The following is a 20,797-nucleotide window of genomic DNA, read 5'->3' as shown; positions in this document are numbered from 1 at the left end:
GTGATGCCTTCCAGGAGGGGTCATCAAAATCTGTCAAGTCATTTGGAGTAGGGACTAGGTCCTCCCTCATGCCTCAAGGGAACTAGGAGAAAGAGTGGGGAGGAAAGGAAAACATGTGGGACTAGGAAGATTGAGTTGGGGAGGAATAGATGAGAAAGAGAGAGAGAGAGAGAGAGAGAGAGAGAGAGAGAGAGAGAGAGAGAGAGAGACCATAAAGGAGGGGACCATTATAGGTTTGAAGGAAAAACTGACTCTAGAGAAATGTTCAGAGACCTACAAGGATGAGCACAACTAACAATCTGAGCAACAGTGGAAAGGCTACCATAAAGGCTATTCTTAGTTTTTAAACTAGAAGACACAAAACTATATTTAAAACTTTCAGAGAGAATTTTATATATATATATATATATATATATATATATATATATATAACAGGTCTTAGCAGAATATTTGTTTATCTTATTTGGAGGGGTTTTCCTTTCTCAACACTAATGTAAACACACTCAGAAAAATATTCAATCATAACAATACTTAATGTTAACTTTTTTCATGGCTGTCCTATTTTCTTTCCCTTTTTTTGTTTGTTTATAATTTTAAAAAGTTACTTTTGTGACATTTTATTGGGAGGAAACTAAAAGCCATTAGAATTTAAAATTAAAGCTTGAGAAAAAAATTGGGGGAAATCACAACATTCTTAAGTATTTATGTTTTCTTCCTTTTGCTCAATTAGTTGATTCTAGAACCTTATAGTATTGTAAGCTTGAAATGGATGCCCTTGTTTTTTTCCTGAAACTCAGCAACTAAGGCTATAGAACATATATTTAGGCTATTAGAAACATAATGATAATTTTTATTATTATAGCAGTAGATAAAAATACATCTCTTGATAATGAATATTCTCACACATCTATTAGACATTTGTATTTCTTCTGAGAATTATGAATTTCTGGCATTAGCACTTGTAGGTAAATAAATAACCTGAATAAAATAAAATAAATACACTAATGTAAAAAAAATAATAGCATACTAAAAAATACTACTCACTGCATCCCTGGTGCATAAAAGGGCTTTGGGAGCACATTCCCGATGGAGGGATACTCCCTTAAGCTAGAGGCAGGAAGGAGCGCCTAGACTCTACTCCAAATGACTTGACAGATTTTGATGTTCCCTCCTGGTAGGCATCACCCTCCCTGTGGAGTGGGAGGGGAATGGGACAGAAGAGGGAGGTGGGGGGGAGTATGGGAGAGAGGAAGGAAGGGAGGGAGAGAGGGAGGGAGAGAGAACTGGGATCAATATGTAAAATAAGAAAAAAATAATAAATATATATCAAAAATACTACTCATAAGTAGTTTCCCCTTTTAATTCTTATTTATATTTTATGATTATTATTTAATTGTATGTATCAGTCTCTCCTTTAAAAGTTTCCTTTGCTTTTAAACATGGAAATAACAAGATTAATGACTGCACCCTGGACAGTGATTCTTGGTTATCCCTGCCCAGGTGTAGCATTTCCATCTCCATTTTAGCTGAGCTTTTGAGCACCATTGTCTGCATACTACCAGAGAAGGATGCTGGGAACCTTGTCCAAAGTCATGTGCTTTTTTGGATCTTCTCAAAATTTTTCCTTTTGTTCCTGCTTAATTACATTTTTCTACCTGGAAATAATGTTGATAGTAGGCCTCAAACAAAAATTTTAATTCCATCTTTCCAAGTTGCTAAGTAATTTTTCTATATCAGACTATAAATAACACCTTTCTTCTTTCTCCACTGATTTTTGTTGCATATTGACTCTAAATTGATATCAAATATACATTGTCTCTATCAATTGTGCAAATATCTCTGAGATCTTTTGGTATCTGTGCTACATATTAATATAATTTCAGTTCAACTTATCTTGTATTATGATGTGTCCACTGTCTTAGTAAATTATCTGCAGCTGAATTGCTCATTTCTGATACAAATGTAAAATAAAAATATTTACATTGAACAGGTTACATTAGTATTAACTGACATTATATTAATTTAGCGTTCTTTAGATTTACTTTCTTGTGCAGTAGATATGTAAGGTGTTTGAGTTTTTTTTAAATATTTATTTATGTGTATAAGTGTTTTGCGTCTATGTATATACTTATACAACACTCAGGCTTTGTTCCAAGAGAAGCCAGACAAAAAGGTGATTGTTCCACTGGACCTGGAGTTGAGAAATGTTATGAGTCAGAGTGTTGATACTGGGATCCAAATCTAGGTTCTGGGAGAACAGATTGTGCCTTAATTACAGAGCCACATCTCCAGCCCCAGTTTATTTAAAATTTAAAACTAATTGACAATTTACTGTTTTGAAGATTATAGTAGGTCTGAAGATTCTTAAAAATGTAAAGTCTTTGTATTTGTATGACATTAATTGTATTTCCAACTTTTATTTTCTCTGATATAAAAGATGAACCACTGTGGAACTCAGGCCCCCGTCTGGCTGTCTCTTAGTGATTCAGAAACGCTGCCTCTTCCTGGAGAGATCAAGCAACTGACAGGTTGTGCCACTTGGCAACTTCTTTTTAGCATTGAAAAGGACTGCTGTCTCTTTCAAGTCCCTGTGCTTGTCAGAAACTGTGGAGACTTTTTTGTATACTTGCTCCAACCCACTCAGGGATGCATGGGCTACTGTGCTGAAGGTAAGAAAGCATCAGTAATACTTTGAACTGTTAATTGTGGAATATATGTGAGTGCATTTGTACTCTGAACAGGTTGTGCTGAGCTAATGTCAGGAGATTGGGTCTGTCATTGTTGCTACCTGGACCTAACTTTGTTTTAAGATATTTATCAGTCTCTTAAAATGCTCAAAAGTTTATTTTGCTGTGGGAGTATTAAAGCACATGATGGCCAGATGGCTTAAGAAGCTTGGTTTCTTCTTGCCTCCTCCCCCGGTGTAATTAAGACAGGACAGACAGTAAGCAAATGTGTAAACATTTTGACTTCAGCATTGTTTTACTTTTAATTAGAAAAGCTTAGTGAGCATTTGTACAGAGCCAGAATTTATGTTAAACCCTGCTACTTGTTACTATAAGGATCAAAATATAAGAGTATTGTTTTCTCTAGTGGAATGCCTCAAACAAGTCATGAAAATAAGCTACATGTAACTCTCAAAGAAGGGAATAAATAGCTGTGCATTTCACATGCAAAGCGCCCCTAAAGAAGAGTTGGCAGTCATGATTGTCATGCACTTGCATGTATATTACTACATAGTATTTAACAAAAACTATAAAACAAGAACAAACAAACAAAAACAAAATCAAACAACATTTGTAGCTTCTGTGGCACCTGGATTTTTCTCTACTTTTTAAATTGTTGTCTGTGCTTCAGAACTTGCTTGCAACTAATAGTGTATGGGAGGGGAAAAACAATAGTGGTTTCTCAGGGAAGAGGACTGGTAGATGCTATATCTGATCCATGATAGTAGGGTATCATGCATCACAACATGGGGAATCATGTATTATCTGTGAGCTTGTAGAAAGGAGGCCAAATGTCTTAATCTTTCCCTGAGGCCAGTTCTTCAGCCTAATCATGAGAAAAGTTATATGATCCCAGATTAAACAACATTCTAGAGAACTCATGAGTAATATGTTACAGAAGTAAGAAGAGCAAGAAAAAACACAGAAAAGAATAAGAAACTGTCATAGAGTGGAGAAAAACATTCTGAGTGATGGGCTGTGATTTCCTGGAATGGACATTGGCCCAGAAGATGGCATCAGTGGAGGAAATTGTGTTTGTTTTTTGACTAAAGTAGTTCTAAGATCAGCTTCCTAATTTTGACAAATACATCCTGGTCTTATAGTGCATCAACTTTTGCAGAAGATGGTTCAGAGATGTATATGGGAATGTTTTGTGTTAAAACTTTTTTTTGTGTGTGTGTGAATATAAAACTATTTTAAACTAAATATTTTTAACAATGCAAAAATAATATTTATCCTTCTCTAATATATTATATTCCCACTACAATTTCCCTTCCTTTCTCTCCACCCAGTCCATCCTTCAACCTTCCCTTTTCTCCTGATCCACTCCTCCTCTATTTTCCTTCAGAAATGGGCAGCATCCCATGGATATCAACCAAAAATGGTATATCAAGTTGCAACAAGATTAGACAAACCCCTCGGAAAAAGTCTTAGTTAGGGTTTCTATTGCTGTGAAGAGACACCATGGCCATGGTAACTCTTACAAACAAACCCATTAATTGAGTGTGGCTTGCTTACAGTTTCAGAGGTTCAGTTCATTATGATCATGAGGAGAGCATGGCTGCATGAAGGCAGATGTGGTGCTGGACCTGTGAGTACTATATCTTGAGTCAGAGACAACAGGCACTCAACTGTCTGTCACATTTAGTGAAGCTTGAGAAAAATATCCCAAAGCCCACTCCCACAGTGACACACTTTCAAAAGAAGGTGTGGCCCAAATTCAAGGTGTACCCTGCAGCCTCAAGATCTGGACTAAAGGCATGTTTCATCCAGCTTCCTGCAAAAAGACCACAATTCCTCCAATAAGACCATACCTTCTAGTAGTGCCATTCCTTATGAGTTTATGGGGGCCAAATACATTTCAACTACCACAGAGTCAGATAGCTCCCCTCCACACTGTTAGGTGTCCCACAAGAACACCAAGGTATACAAACAACTATGTCACATATGCAGAGGACCTAGCTCAGATTTTCATTGAACTACTCAAGAACTAGATTTGATTCATTAAAATTTTTGCCATTTATATGAATTATATTTATTGATTTCTATTCTGTTCAATTTTTTCATCTTATGATCAAAGTTGTAGTTCTTTATCCATAACTTTGGTTTAGAAAAGAACACACTGGGACCAGTCATGCAGAGCAGCTATGCAGGGCAAACATATGATTAGCATGCTGAAAGGCATTGATCGAGTCTCTAGGAACACACATGTGGGGGCTCAGGGAGAGCATATTAGGGATGCCACTAAAACAAGGCCCTTTGAGTCAACTAATCAAGGTGCACATGAGCTCATAGAAACTGAGGCAGCAAGCACAGGGCCTGCACAGGTCTGTACCAGGTTTTCTATGTATATATTACAGCTAATAGCTAATATTTATGAAACTCCTGTCTGTGAGACCCCTCTGAGTGGGGTTCTGACTCTTGTGTCTGCTCATGGGGCTCTTTACTTCTTGTTGAGTTGCTGTGTCCAACTTTTATATATATATATATATATATATATATATATATATATATATATATATATTGCTTCACTATTACATTTTGTTTTGTCATGTTTGATTATCTCTTAGAAGCAAGTTCTTTTCTAATGAGTGACAGAAAGGAAATGGATCCAGGGGAGAGGGAAAGGGGGACAGAAATTGGAGTAGAGGAAGGGGAAACTATAATCAGGATAGATTATACACGAACAGAATCTATTGTCAAAAACAAATAAACAAATAAACAAAAAACAAAACAAAACAAAAACAAAAAACAAGGAAATAAATGGAAAGAAATAACCCCAGGGGAAAAAGATTCCATAGTATGATCACCAAAACAAAGTTATAATTATGAACAATTCTTTTAATACTTTGACATCTTCAGATGAACTTGACAAGTTAGTTAAAATATGTACACAGCCACAATCACTTAAAGGCAACTGTCATAATCCTATTCAGGAAGTAATATTTCTAGTTCAATAAAATTTCAAAAAGATCACCCAGGAACCAGATCATTTTGAGTGGAAATGTTTTAAATATATTATGTGGAGATAATAACAATTTTATTTTAAAATTTCTGGATAAATGATAAGGAAGAGTAGCCCTGAGAGAGACGATGTAAGCTCCTTTGGAGCCAGTGTTACTCAAAACAACCAAATACAGATGTACAAGACAAAGGTATTACAGAAGCTTTATGGTGAAATACTCGTCAATCTTCCCAGCACTTGGGAGGCTCAGGTCACATGAGGTTTATGAATTTGAGGTCAGTCTGGGTTACATAGCATGTTCCCAGACAGCCTGAAGTAATAAGTGTGACTCTATCATGAGAAAGAGAAAGGGTCACAGAAATCTCCTAAGCTAATAAACCAAAATTATTGTATGCACAAAATCCCTATAAATTGGACAATTGCAACTAAAACTTTCACAAATATCTGTTCATTTTTCTTGAGGAAGTCCGTCTGAGAGTCTTTTGGGTAAACATCAGAAAAAAACATGCATTATGGTAAGAGTATGTTCAGTGTCATATGAAAATGCCAAGTTGTCCTTCAAAGCAATATGCCACTTTGTGTTTCTATCAGAGATAAAGACTCCTGGAGCCCAGGAGTTTGAATTTTATAAGTGTGCTCTACCATTTACTAATGCAGAGTCCAAAGGAGTCATGAAAGTACGGATCATCGATCATCTCTGTTTGAACATATCCTTAAAATATAAAAAAATCCTTAGGAAAAAAATCCCAGAGAGAACAACTAAGAAATCCTATGTCCATGTTCAAAGATATGTTCCCCAAGAACTGTTCATAGATATATGTGGATTTACACATTTATGGTCATGTTATTAAATGTACAAACTTTAATCTTTTGCAGCTGTTTCTGATGTGAAATTATACACATGTGGCCCTGGAGAAATAGAAATCGGAGGTGACTGTATTGGTGTGTATGACACTGGTTTTTTTATAACGTAGTCATAAGATAATGACTTCTGTAAATATGCTTGTTCTGTGGTTTTAAATGTGGAATTATGCAAGCACCATCAGCTTGGTAGAAAAAAGCAAGAGCAATAACTTATTTATTATATATGTAGAATATATCCCCCAAGGCTGGCAGAACAACTGAGTTAAAACCAACTGAAATACTGGCAGAATCATTCAGAAGAAAATTTGACAATTAAACTGAATTTTCATAAAAATTTAAATGTATATGCATCTACTATTTTACTTTTTTAGGACTTTTGAGGAAGTATGAAGCACAATAGTTACAATAGTATTTCCTTTTTATCTTCATTCTCTCTCTCTCTGTCCCCTCCCCCCCCCGTGTGTGTGTGTGTGTGGGTGTGTGGGTGTGTGTTTATGGACTTCTCTGTGTAGCCCTGGATCTCCTAGAACTTGCTCTGTAGACCAGGCTGGGCTAGAACTCACAGAGATTCATTTGCCTCTGCCTTCTGAGTACTGGGATTAAAGGCATGCACCACCATCACCTGGCTTAGTGTATATATCTATATCTATACATATGTATATGTATATATGTATATATATAATGGAAAATACATTAAAACTACAAATAAGCCAGGTACAATGGTGAACATCTTCATTCACAGTTGAAGCAGGAGAATTGTAAATTTTACTTCATAGGGTAATCCTCCTTCACTCCAAACAAACCAAAATTAGTCATTTCATTGTGTTTTCAGACAAATACCTTTCTCTAAAATTAGAAGGGAGAATTTACATTCAGTTACTATAATTTATATCTCTGAGTTGCTACTCTTCATTCTTCCAGTCGCTGATCAATTTTGCAGGCACCTTTCCCAATAATTCTGCAGTCAAACCATTAGGCTGTCTCAAAATCTCAGCTTCATTAGAGTTTGTGATTAAAATTTTTATTTCTTTTCCTTCTTAGCTTATAATATATAAATATTCCTTAATAAGTGTAACAATAAGCACATGATTATTGATCTATTAAGGATATTAGGCATGGATTTTCCTAACTAGTGGTTTTTATTAAAGAAAAAGATTTATTTTCCTGCTTGAATAAACACATTTCAGCTGGTGCTGGGCATGTACTTAGGATACAGAGATTTTCAAGTCCTGAGTTCAAATCCAGCACCACAGAAAGCAACAAACTCATTTGTTCATTTATTTACTTATTTCCTCAAAATGTGATATTTAAAACATTTGTATAATTATTGAGAAAAAATAAGCTATTCAAAACTGTAGAGAATTTAAATCAACCTGAGTGAAAAATCTCATTATGACTATGATCACTTGGCTTAAGGATTCCTAAAATACTTGTAGCTGGAAACACTTTAATCTCAGCATTGGGAGGCTGAGGCAGAAGGAGCAATCTTTTGATGCGGCCCCCATGAGTTATGTAACAAGACCCCTTTTCAACAGACTCCAATGTGTTTGTTGTTGTTAATTGTGTTAATTGTAAACAATTCATTTAGTCATTGGGATATGGTGTCCAACAAAATGATACTTCAAAAAATCTGAACGGATGTTTTCTCTGTACAAAGGCCTTAAGACAAGATTTCTCAGAATTTTCCAGCATCTACATGACAGATCTAGAAAGTTAGTTTTTCAATTGTCATAAAATAATGGATGGAATGGGAAGGTATATATTTCAGAATATTGTAAAGCATCTTGTTAAATTTTATCATTAGGATATTTTTCAATTTCTAACACAAAACAAATTTTAAAGACCCTTAGATTTAATGTTGCAAATACTTAGAACTAGAAAAACAAACCAAACAAACTGTTAGCCCTTTATACAGGTCCTAGAAGAAACCAGATTTATCTTTAGCCTCAGGAAAATGAAAAGAGTAAGAGAATTCTCTAACACATCATACACTTCACTGCCAGCAGAGCCACATGCAACGGACAGCTCAATCAACTCAAAGTCAAGATGAATTGAGTTAAAAGCAAATTATAAAATACTTACTTGGTTTGATGCTATGGTAAATAGTTATCTTTATAACAAGAAATTATAATGTGAACCACTTTTCTTTTTGCCTTCCAGGCTTTGCAAAAGGTTCTACAAGGTTAATCTAAGTTTGAGCTAAGCTAGTCTGTTGTCAATCAATATCCATAATAGTTTTAATATCCAAAATAGCTTCCTTTTATTGCCTGCTAGAAAATAATCATTTTTCCAAACTTGCTTTCTGTCTTCTAATTCTAATGCTAACACCATTTTATTTAGCATCTTTGGGTCCCCTTTGGCAAGGTTCTTTTCTTTCTTCTGGATGCCTGACCTCCTCTCTGCTTTCCTCCCTCCAGGTCAGCTCTCCATTGTATCGCCTCCTCCACCTCCAGGCAGACCAAAGGTTACAGTGGAACTGGTGGGCTCCCAGGTGTTTTGTAGATGTGCTTTTGATGTTCCCCCCACAAACAACTCAGTGGGATTCCTCATAGTCTGGTCTAGGCTTTCTTCCCAAGGGATCAAAGAGGAGCTAAAACAAGAGAGCACTCTTCAGGACTTTTCTCTTTTAGAACTCGATGGCATAAATCTCAGACTCGGAGATAAGGTATGTAGAACAAAAACAAAAACTTTCCATTTTCTTTCCATGCACATATTGGCTTTCAAATTTGGGTTTTAAATTAAATGCTGAACGCTTCTTTTGTCCTCAGAGTATAAAGCAGTGGATTCTTGGCTTCTCTGTGTGTCCTGCTTGGCAATTGTGCTAATTCTAGTAGCAGCTAGAAGTGTCAATAGTGTACCTTTGGTGACTATGTTTGAGTATCTCCGTTTACCAATCTGCTGATTATCAGTGGATCTTGAAAACTCTGTGTGTCTTTCCTGTTTTAAAATTATGTCCTTCATCTATTGGGTAGCAATGTGTCACTTTTTCAATGCTCATATTATTTTTTATCAACTTTCTAATAGGTATATATATATAAAATAAAAAGCACACTGTACTTTATATTGAGGTTAAAATAACTAATATTTTATGATAGAACACTTCTCAAATTTTTAGATAAATCTGTGAAATGTTTTGTTTTTTATTCTATTAATTTAATTTTATTCATTTTAACTTATGTGTGAATGTTTTGTCTGCATGTGTGTGTACCATGTTTTCATTTGATGTCCATGGAGGTAAGAAAGTATATGGTATCCCCTTGACCTGGAGTTTTGGATAGCTCTGAAACACCATGTGGGTGCTGAGAACAGAAGCTGTGTCCCCCTCAAGAGCATCAAGGGCTCTTAATTGCTTCTCTTTAGTTCCCTTTTCTTAAATTTTATCATTTACTAGCAATTGAATAAAGGATTTATGGGTAATAATTTGCATGTTTCTTTATAACCTCACTAACGAATAATTGTTTCTTAACTGCATTTATAGATATTCTGCAATGCTTCCATCTTTTTCTTGGAGGACCCAGGTGTACAAAGCATAGCTATTGAAAGCCAGGGATATTTTGCAGGAATTAAGGTATGTAGTGGTGGATATGAACTAGAAAGTTTATTTGCTGTGATTTGCCTGTGATAATTCTTGGGTCTCATCATTGAATGGATCGAAAAGTCTACAGTGAATAAACAATATCTTTGAAGAATAACTAAATAATTCTCATGTGCAATAAAGCATGAATACATATGGGAATGGGCTCAATTTGAAGTGTTTCTTTGCATTCCAGTAAGCTCATTATAAACCGAAAACAGTGCAAGCTGAAAATGCACTTAATGCAACTAAGTTCTTGGCATTGTACCTTAGCAATAAGCTCACTGTGGAATATTGGGTGTTTACACTTTGTGATCAGTGGCTGATTGGTAGCTATAGATGACTGCTGTTCCTTAGCATCATGAGAAAGCATGTTGCAGAATATTGCTATTTTTAGGAAAGACAAAATTAGACAATATAATTTCTAATGAATGTAAATTACTTGTGAATGTGAAACTTCATGTCAAGCCATCATAGTTCATGGAGTTGTAGGAAGGAGGTACTAAAGAATTAGCACAAATCAGAGTAAGTTAAAGCCTCTATTTTAATAAGGTATTCTACCACATGCTCTATCACATATTATAAGCATGCCGTTATTGGTTATTGTGTATGTTTAAAGACAAGTACCAAATGAAGGGCTAGCACATGGGACTTAAACAGAAATGACTCACAGCTCTGGGCTTTTGGGTTGCTATAATTTTGCTAAATAAGAAACATAATTCTTTTGGTTACTGTTGGTCTCACTGGATCAAAAAAGTGATGAGTAATTCAAACAGGTAAGCAGTAGTAACAGGACATTATGATCAGTGAGAGGTACTAGATAGTACTAAGATGTGGAAGATGGAGACGAACACTGGAGGATCTCACTCATGGAATTTGAGATTGCATGAGGTTCATTTCTTGTTCAAAGACAATATAGGAAATTGGTAATGACAGGATTTAGGGATAAGATAAAAACCTTTGTTGAGCTAAAGTACATGTACACTTGGACAGAGTCCAGAAGACTGGAGTACATTGTCAAGAGAGCTAGTAGTGGGAGAGCAAACAGAGCTCTGAGCTTGGGAACACAGGGACATTTTGATCTGCACTGGCATATACAGCTACACAAAGTCAGTGGTCATCCACTGTTTCTAATTAGATGAACAGAGAAATAGCACTAAGATGCAGTTCTTTTGAGAGACAACTAGGACTTGAGGCTGCAAGGACAACAACAAAAGATCCCTGCTTCCACACATGACTGCCCTAGGGACTGGAATGACTTGAGCTGTAGAAATAGATCTCAAGAAGTCACTCTTACAAGGCAGAAAGTCAGACACAATCTGAGGAGTTGGTTATTGTAGGTGACAACATTTGGATTATGTAGTAAGTAGTACATGCATCTCAATGGTGACATTAAAAACTTGAAAATAACCAGGCTCTTCTCTGCTTGTCTCAGTAGGCATCAGTATATAAACAGTGCAGGGTGGGGGCAGGAGAACAGTGTCCCTTCTGCTATTCTCCAGAATCAATGAAGTCATCTTCGCCCCAAGGTTGTCCAATATATGTTGAGGAAATGATTGAGCCTAAATTCAGAGTGGTGCTGGAACTCTCTGGATGCCACTGCATGTGGCTTCCTGTGGGATAACCCTTTTGTATACTGTGAATATGTTTTATTCCCATTGGTTAATAAAATAGCTGATTTGGCCTATAGCAAGACAGGATAGAAGAGCCAGGCAGGAAATCCAAGCAGAGATACAGGAAGAGAAGGGCAGAGTCAGAACAGATGCCAGCTAGCCACCAGAGCAGCAAGATATACTAGACCCAGAGGTAAAGCCAGGAGCCACATGGCAATACACAGATTAATAGAAATGGGTTAATTTAAAAATGGGAGTTAGCAGTGTCAGAGCAACAGATCAAATGGTTTATAATTAATATTAAGATTCTATGTGATTATTTGGGATTGGGTGGGTGGGACACATATCTATCTGGTTTGATGTTAATTGGCTTCGTTTATTTAAGTGAAGCTTAGTGATTAACAGCTCACTAAACAAAAGAGAATCTGCCCAGAAAAAAAAAAGTTTTCAATATTGATCTTTAGAAATACATTCTATTTGAACATAACTTCTGTCTGTATTTTCTCATACTAGTTAAAACCTGAATTGAGCACTATTTCAGAAGATGGGAAGGAATACCAGCTGAGGGTAGAGAGTACAATTCCTATTGCTTGCTCTGAATTTAGTGAGCTTGGCCAAAGGTGTAAAATCTCATTAAAGCTGAGAACTATTGAACAAGGTAACACACTAAGTTCCTTTTGGTTTATTACAATCCGGATAATAACTGATCCTCATTCTCTATGACTGTACTCAGAAAACAGAATGATTCGTGCTTCTATCAAGCAATAGCTTAATTGTATAAGTGATCTGATACATGATTGAGTTGATGGCTGTCAAAGCGGTTCATGTCTTTTTCTTTCTGGACTCAAGCGTACTATCCAACCACCTTTCTTTGTTACCATTGGTCATCTCTCCTTCTTCCTCCACTTCTTCCTCACTGCTCATCCCTCTTATCTATGCCTCTTTCTTATTCTTCTCTTTGCCTTGATTTCAGAGATGGGAACAACCAACTCTTTGCAGTGTTCCAAGAGTTCAAGCTTATGAAACACGGGTCTCATAATGAATTCTTCACACCTCTTTCCCCAGTGTAAGCTTCATATGGGATCTTTTGTCTTAATATTCTTTCATTTAAGTGACTAATCACATGGGTATCATGATGTATGGCCTTTCACATTATAAACCTGGGAAATGAAGCCATAGACTGTACCTAAGCCAGGAATATTCTACCTTCTCCTCAGAGAACTGGCTAAGAAATTTGTGTTTCCATTATTTTGTATGTTTATGAGAAAAATGTATTTCCAGAAAAATAATAAGGAAAACATTTCCCTTGGGGTTTGAACTGAGCATTGTGTGCCTTTATGTGACTGTTATAATGTCATACCTGGAAAATCCATGTGGGTGAAAAGAAGACAATGTTAAAAACTTCTTTCTCTTAAGTCTCAGGACAGCTTTTCTGTCCCATCTTGGGTTTGAAAAACCATTTCTTTATGCCCATTCTGAGGGTGTGTTCTTTTTGTTTATGGGCAGAACAGAAATTATGAAAATGATCTATACTTTTGGTTGTTATTGTTGTTTTTCGAGACAGGGTTTCTTTGTGTATCCTGTAAGTTGTCCTGTAAGTCACTTTGTAGAACAGGCTGGGCTCCAGCTCACATAGATCCTCCTGCCTCTGCCTCCTGAGTGCTGGTATTAAAGGTGTGTTCCACCAATGCCCAGTTGCTATACATCTGTTTGAATTCTGTTCTATTTTGTGTTACTATTTCCTCTCGAAATTATTTCTGTTCTCTGTTACTTAAGAAGAGGTAATTTTCAGTTTCTGGATATATCCAGATATCTATGAGGAGAAATAAGATTATTGCTCATTATCAAGAGCCCCATATCATGTTCTTATTAAATGGATATATTTATACATCAGAACAAGTGTACAGTTTATGTTAATGAAATCATGGTACTAACATGTTCATGACCTTATCCTACCTTTGTTATTAATTGATTTTGAATTTATCTAGATGCACACGTTTATAACTTCTCAAAAAGAGTAGTGTGTGTGTGTGTACTTATATATGTACACATATTTAAAATTAATATTTATCTACAAAGATCAAGTATATTCAGTAGCTTCTATTAATTTAGACAAACATTATAAGATATTTGTAAAATTATTTAAAAATAAAATTTTAGCCTTAATGTTTTATATTAATCAAGTAAATACATTTGTTTCTTATATATATGCAAAAACTCATTTTTTTTTCCCTAAGTAGGTAAAGAACACATAGATTTAAATTTGGCGTTATCTTCCTGCCATGTGGACCTTCACCAGAATTCTTCTTGTGATGAAGGAATATGTAGCCATGCTGTCGTGTACTATACTGCTGTGACAGATTTTTCCCGGGATGGAGAAAGAATTACAGACATCATTGTGGAACCTATAATCAGTGACGATTTCCTGTGGGACAGATACATTCCAGACAGCATCCAGGTTAACTAGTCAGAAAAATAACCTTTATAAGTCAATATATTAAATAATGTTTGTGCCATGTTTTTATTTAAAAATTATTTGGTGGGATGGAGGAGATGGTTAAGTTTACTCTCTTCTCTTCCAGAGGGCCAAAATTTGGTTCTTAGCACCATGTGGGGTAGCTAATGACTGCCTATGATGTCTCCTTCTGGTTTCTATTGCCACTTGCTCACACCTGGCATATGCACATGTGTGATCATGCAGACTCATTACATAAATACATAAATATTTAAAAAGTACTTTTTTTTTATTTTAAAATAACCCCATATGTAGTAGCTATAAAACTATGAATTTGTTGAATATTAATTGCTAAATAATTTTCTGCACATCACTGTCCAGCAGTCAATGCTAATATTTAAATGTATCTTTCTTCTGAAGATAAAAGTCAAGGACATCCCATCTGCTTACTGCTATTCGTTTACTGACCCACACATAATTACCTTTGATGGCAGGTAATGTCCTGAACTTTTCTCCTTTCAGTGGTCTTTATTTTCTTTAGTTTTTCTGTTGTTGTTGTTTGGCTTTAAATGCCGGACCCTTTTCATCATTTCTTTGTCTTTGTCAGTGGTTTTTACTTTCATTGGCTTGTTTCCAGACATTAGTGCATTTGTGTTGAATAATTTTGCCTTATCTTCAGTCCTGGGTAAATAATGTAGACAACTAGTGAGCCTGAATTTTTGCATTATTATAAGTGAAGATGTAATGAAGGTATTTACAAATTACATTATCATTTTTGCTTGGCCATCTATATATTTGATACTGAGTCAGTTATTTTTCACTATGTTGTATGTTTACATAATAACAGAATAATCATTGAGGATTCTGTGAAATGGTTAAACCAATTCACTAAATTTATCTTAATACTAATTACCTTGATTACAAGACTAATCATTAATTTTTTTCTTACCATGAATGCCTTTATGGTTATATTTAGAATTTAAGTAAAATGGCCAAAGTAATAAAAAAGGAATAAAAATGATACTGCTTTCAATATCTTGATAGAAAAATTTAAATTTAGTGATGCTGTTTAGGAACTTGTGAGGCTAAGATATTTTTAGCAAGAAAGACAACTATTTGAGTAATAAAATACTTGCTTCTTGATACCTGATGGATGTTTTAAGCATACTGTAATAGTTATCAGCAAAATGATTCAGGAGTGAACAGTTGTAGAACCCTCTATTATAAATACCACCACACAGATTTCAGTGAGTATTGAAAAGTTCTCAGTACTGATCACTTATGCAGAAATCTTTTATGACTCCATTTGGAGATTTAGCAGCTTCAGTGAGAAATCTCAGGAAAGCATAGTGTGATGTACTTAAACTGTATTCATTCAGTAAGATCAGTTGTAAAACATCCAGGTGTCAAACCATGTTCTGAGTGCTGAGGGCAAGGCAGTGAATGAAGTCAATAACTTTCTGTACTAGATAGAAGAAGAGATATAGAAATAAAATTAATAACAACAGCAATAAAACAGTGTTGGAAGCAAATACACTTCAGGAAGAAAGTTAAAACAGGGAGAAAAGGAGGAGTCAGGTTATCAAATGCCATTTAGTAATAATCACATTGGACAATTGCTTCCTGGTAAGGAAGATGGCCAAGTGCATGCATACTCAGCAACCATGCTCTCCTTTCAGAAGGAAGTCCTATGGGTGGGCAAAGGGAGACTTGCGGTATAGAGCTAAGGTATTTATGGTCACTTTCAGTCACCCATGAGCACAAATCAATCTTCAGAGACACAAAGGTGTTGAAAATACAAATTTCTTATTCTTACACATACATATGAGAACTTTTTATATTGTTATATTGTTATAATATTTCATCCTAATTTTTAATGTAGTTGACTTTTGTTCATATTAGGGTGTATGATAACTTCAAGACTGGGACATTTGTGCTTTATAAGAGTATGTCACGTGAGTTTGAAATACATGTACGTCAGTGGGACTGCGGGAGCCTTCACTATCCTGTGTCGTGTAACTGTGGCTTTGTTGCAAAAGAAGAAGCTGACATAGTCACTTTTGATATGTGCAATGGTAAATTACATGAATCTCCACCACATTTATTTATAAAGAACCAAGACTCATCATCGAGCAATATCAGAATAACTGAATCTTATTTAGGAAGAAAAATCACGGTATGTGGATAGATGTAAAATTTTAATATGAAAAATAAACCCTTTTATTGTTTCAGAGAAACTTCTGTTCATCATTACAAAATATGCACTATTATGTTTCAATATTAATTTGTTGAAGAAAATAGCATATAGAAGTTAAAGGATGAGTATGGTTAAAATACCTTATATACATCTATGAGAATATCTTGCTCACTGGTGTGAAAAGGGAAAAAATAGATTTAAATTGACTCAGATATATGAAGAAAGCTTCTTTTTTACCTGTTGTTCAAAATGGAATACATCTGTAGGATACCTAACCTGTCCATTTAAAATATATTAATGTTACAATTTTGTGGATTATTCACAGAGCTATTTGGCAGAATCTGACAAATGTATACAATAGGTAAAATGACAATTAAGAATCAGTATTTAAAGGGATGGCATAGCATGTCTGACGGGGGGGCAGAAGAGGAGGTGAGAGAGAGGGAAACTGGGATTGACATGTAAAACAAGATTATAACCCAGTTAAATTAAAAAGAAATATAGAAGGAAAAAAAATCAATATTCAAGAAGAGCTAAGCAGTTTTTAGATGAATACACCCTGTTACTACTCCAGAAGCTGGTAGATATATGACAGAAATATGAAAAAAAAAACACCAGGCAAAAGACACCAAAATTTTATTTTACAAACATTTTTACCATTAATGTTTATAAAAAATACTATGTCATACTAGTTAGAAAGGTATTTGTATCTTAAGGTCATGCTCACCTTTTCACCTCTCAGAAAGTAAATTCTTGGTAGCTATATTTGAAATTAAATAGAAATTTAAATGTGTTACAGTTTTATTACACTGAATGAATAATAATTTGCAAACAAAACATTGTTTATCTGAATCCCATCATTCAAAACAAAAATGCTAATCGGAAATAAAAAAAATATTTGCTATGTGTATGACAGTAAGTATATAAAATGCATATATATATATATATATATATATATATATATATATATATATATATAATCAGTAGACAAATATATACCTGAATAACATCAAAAGGCACCAGGTGTTCTGGCACATAGCTGTCATCCCAATACCTTGGAAGCCAAAGCAAGAGAATGATGAGCTCAGAATGAACCTGGGTTTTATAGCAAGACTCTGTCTCAAGTGAATAAATACATAAATAAAAACAAAAAGAATTCACATAGGAATAACACTATAAACATGTCTAAATGTACAAATAATCAGCAAAACATTGGAATACTTCATTGATAATTGAATAAATAAAAAGCATTACCTTTCATATAATATTTCCAGGAATAAAGATAATGGGAAAAAATTACAGTCTTTCAGAGAGCTTCTATGCATATCTCACCCCATCAAAATTTTCAACTCTGGGAATTTGTTGTAGTGAAATAATTAAGGATATAGTTGAAACCAGTGATGCTCATTGCATCTCTGCCTGTAAGGGGATGAGTTATAAGTCACAATATGAGAGTTTAATGAAAGCTAAATAAAATAAGAAACATAGTAGAAAACATTATGGTCAAGAAAATGAGGGAGTTGGTATTTGTTGATTGCTAGGCAAAAGTATAAAATGCAGAATTTGGAATAATTTTAACTATCTTAGTGAGTAGGTATGTAAATTTTGTTCACACTTGAAAAGAAACTCCCATAATGAATACACAACACACACACACACAAACACACGAGGACAAAGAATATATTTAACCGGAAAAAACAAACACAAGTGATATGTCTTTAGTGCTTTTAGGAAGTCATTTTTCCAGTTATACTTCCAGATGGCTGGCCTCAGGACATTGTTGGGACCAACAGCATCTCTGTATGCTCTGTTGCAACTTTCCCAGGCAACCTGTATAACTTGGCTATTGATTCCATTTGCCTACTGTCAGCAAAAGAATACTGATTTGCTACTTGTGCTCTTCTCAAAGTATGTTTATTACTGTAAATTAAGGACTTGGTGGTCAGTTCTGTATTATGTTACTATTGTCTGTAATGTGACTTAGTTAACTCTGCCCTTAGTAGTTTTAAGTGTTACAATCACATACAATGTCACAGTTCAATTATTTTAAAAAAGTCACAAGCCATTTATTTCAATGATGTGGTCTGGAGAGATTGCTTCGTAGTTAAGAGCACTGGCTGCTCTTCCAGATTCAATTCCCACAACCTACATGGTGGGTCACTACTGCCTGCAACTCCAGTCTCAGAGGATCTGCCACCCTATTTTGCCTTTGAGGATTCCAGGCACACACATGGTGCACAGAAATACACACTGGTAAAACAGCCACACACATAACAATAAAAATTAAAAAAAAAATGGAAGTTGTGACCAAATTTCAAGTCAACATAATGTAAAAATGCATGGCTTTGAAATATACTATTAAATGAAAGTTTTTATGTATAAAAAATAATCAGTGTTTCATCCTTTGTATGTGTGGACAAGTAACGTCTGTATGTCTTATCTGGCACTCCTCTTAACCCACTGAATTCAGCATCTTCCATCCAAGTATTGGTTTCTCTGCTTTCAGGTTTGGTTCTCCTCAGGAGCGTTCATTCGTGCTGACGTCAGTGACTGGGGTATGAGTATAACGCTCAGGGCTCCCAGTTTAGACTACAGGAACACACTGGGGCTTTGTGGAACCTTTGATGAAAACCCAGAAAATGATTTCCATGACAAAAATGGGATCAGAATGGATGATGACGTCAACAATTATATTGCATTCATCAATGAGTGGAGGTGAGAATTGAGCTGTTATTCATTTGTTACTGTGCTACTGTGAAGTTACTGTGAAGTAGTGGTCACTCATCATTCTGCCCTTTCCACAATATATTAATGGAGGGTAATGTTCTTCTTCAAATAACTATCTGTTTTTCATCTCAAGGCTTTTACCAGGAAAAAGCATGTTTGACAAAATGCCAGCTTCCCGACAGTTTCCAGCGAAACCATCCTACTGTAGCTGCCTGTTGGGTAGCGCCTCGCAGCTTCAGCTTTCTAACCATGTGGACAGCGGATCTCACTTAGAAATGGCTTCCAGCTGCAAAGACTTCAACTATATCCAGTTGTCTTCCTTGATACCGAACCTAGATATTACCTCTACATATACCAGTTTAGAAGTTCTTGTTAGAAAAATAAGCATTCAAGCACCCAAGGAAGATAATAATTTGAATTTCTTACTCCAAGAAAAAGCACACACTAACCTAACCAAACTGGAGTTAAATGTGCAGCATCCATGGAATGAGACCCAAAATCCACTGAAATTTCTCAGTAATGACAGGCATACACAGGATCTGGAGATGAGGAGGGATCCACAAAGCAGATGGAAACGACACAGCTTGAAGGCCTTTCTTCCCATGTTTGCTTTTCAGAGTCTCAAACAAGCCAACCTGGAAGAGTTTCCATACCTTTTCCCAGAGGAGCACATTGAGGACAGCCAGCAGGAGTTTGTCCCCTCATGGCCCACAGCTTCTGGCCTCACTAAATTGAGCATCTTGGCTCTCTGTCAGCAGACTCTAGTCAACTCCAGCATTGGAAGGCTCTGTCTTCCCTTTCTTGGCAGTACATTAAAGCATGTTATGGACATGTGTGTGAAGGATGTTCTGGTAAAGGATGACGTGAGCTGGGCAGAAGCAGGAGTGGCCTTGCTAGAGAATGAATGTGAGAGAAGGGTTTTAGAGGAAGGAAAACACAACATAGAAGAATACAGGAAGTCAATAGGAGGCATTCTCCAAGTGTTAAAATGCCCTGATCTCTGCAGCGGCCATGGGGAGTGTATGGAGTGGGGCTGTGCCTGTTTCCCAGGCTACAGTTCCTATGACTGCAGTGACTCATATGGTATGCAAATGCTCTTAAACTTTGATATTGAGGATGGCATCTGATTACGGAAATGTCTTTGTCCATAGTGTTTATCAAGTCTATAGTGAAAAGTATATTAGTTAATATTCTAATGATTTCCCCACAAATGTGTTACCAGCAGTTTTTTTTTTTTTTTTTTTTTTTTTTTGCCAGTCTGGTCCCAGAGAGGTGTCAGCCCCAAATAACACACAGAGATGCTGTATTAGATATAAAGCTATTGTCCTGTTACTACCATTTTTTTTTATCAGCTAGCTCTTTCTTAAATATTAACCCATTTCTATTAATCTAAGTGTTTCCATGTGGTCTTATCTTACTGAAGAGAAGATCTGGACCCCTTCCCTCAAGTCTCTACATCTTGAATCTCCTCTCCTACATCTCCCAGAATCCTCCTTGTCTCCTAGTCCTGCCTATCTTGCCTTTCTATTTGCCAACTGTGCTTTATTTAATAACCAATAAGAGAAACATATTTACAGAATGACATCTCCCATCACAAATGTTTCATCTTATTTAAGGTCAAGGCAGACATCCCTGTAATTGCCCAACCATTTGACCGTCTCTTTCTGACAACTGTT

The 20,797-nt window shown here is 35.7% G+C and overlaps 1 protein-coding gene across 1 annotated transcript in view; it reads left to right on the top strand.

Moving 5' to 3' along the window:
• The window catches only part of Vwde (von Willebrand factor D and EGF domains), a 67,751-nt gene that overhangs the window by 5,960 nt on the left and 40,994 nt on the right, over positions 1–20,797 (top strand). The window contains exons 3-12 of the mRNA XM_051175898.1: positions 2,438–2,669; positions 6,568–6,633; positions 8,973–9,220; positions 10,034–10,123; positions 12,256–12,400; positions 13,983–14,200; positions 14,618–14,691; positions 16,100–16,373; positions 18,901–19,109; positions 19,255–20,204. Coding sequence (XP_051031855.1) covers positions 2,438–2,669; positions 6,568–6,633; positions 8,973–9,220; positions 10,034–10,123; positions 12,256–12,400; positions 13,983–14,200; positions 14,618–14,691; positions 16,100–16,373; positions 18,901–19,109; positions 19,255–20,204 — 2,506 coding nt within the window. The remainder of the gene's footprint in view (positions 1–2,437; positions 2,670–6,567; positions 6,634–8,972; positions 9,221–10,033; positions 10,124–12,255; positions 12,401–13,982; positions 14,201–14,617; positions 14,692–16,099; positions 16,374–18,900; positions 19,110–19,254; positions 20,205–20,797) is intronic.

The sequence above is a fragment of the Phodopus roborovskii genome, unplaced genomic scaffold, assembly GCF_943737965.1.
Source record: "Phodopus roborovskii unplaced genomic scaffold, PHOROB, whole genome shotgun sequence".
Taxonomy (NCBI): domain Eukaryota; kingdom Metazoa; phylum Chordata; class Mammalia; order Rodentia; family Cricetidae; genus Phodopus; species Phodopus roborovskii.
Note: the sequence above shows the minus strand (reverse complement) of the source record. Positions and strands in the feature narration are given on the sequence as shown.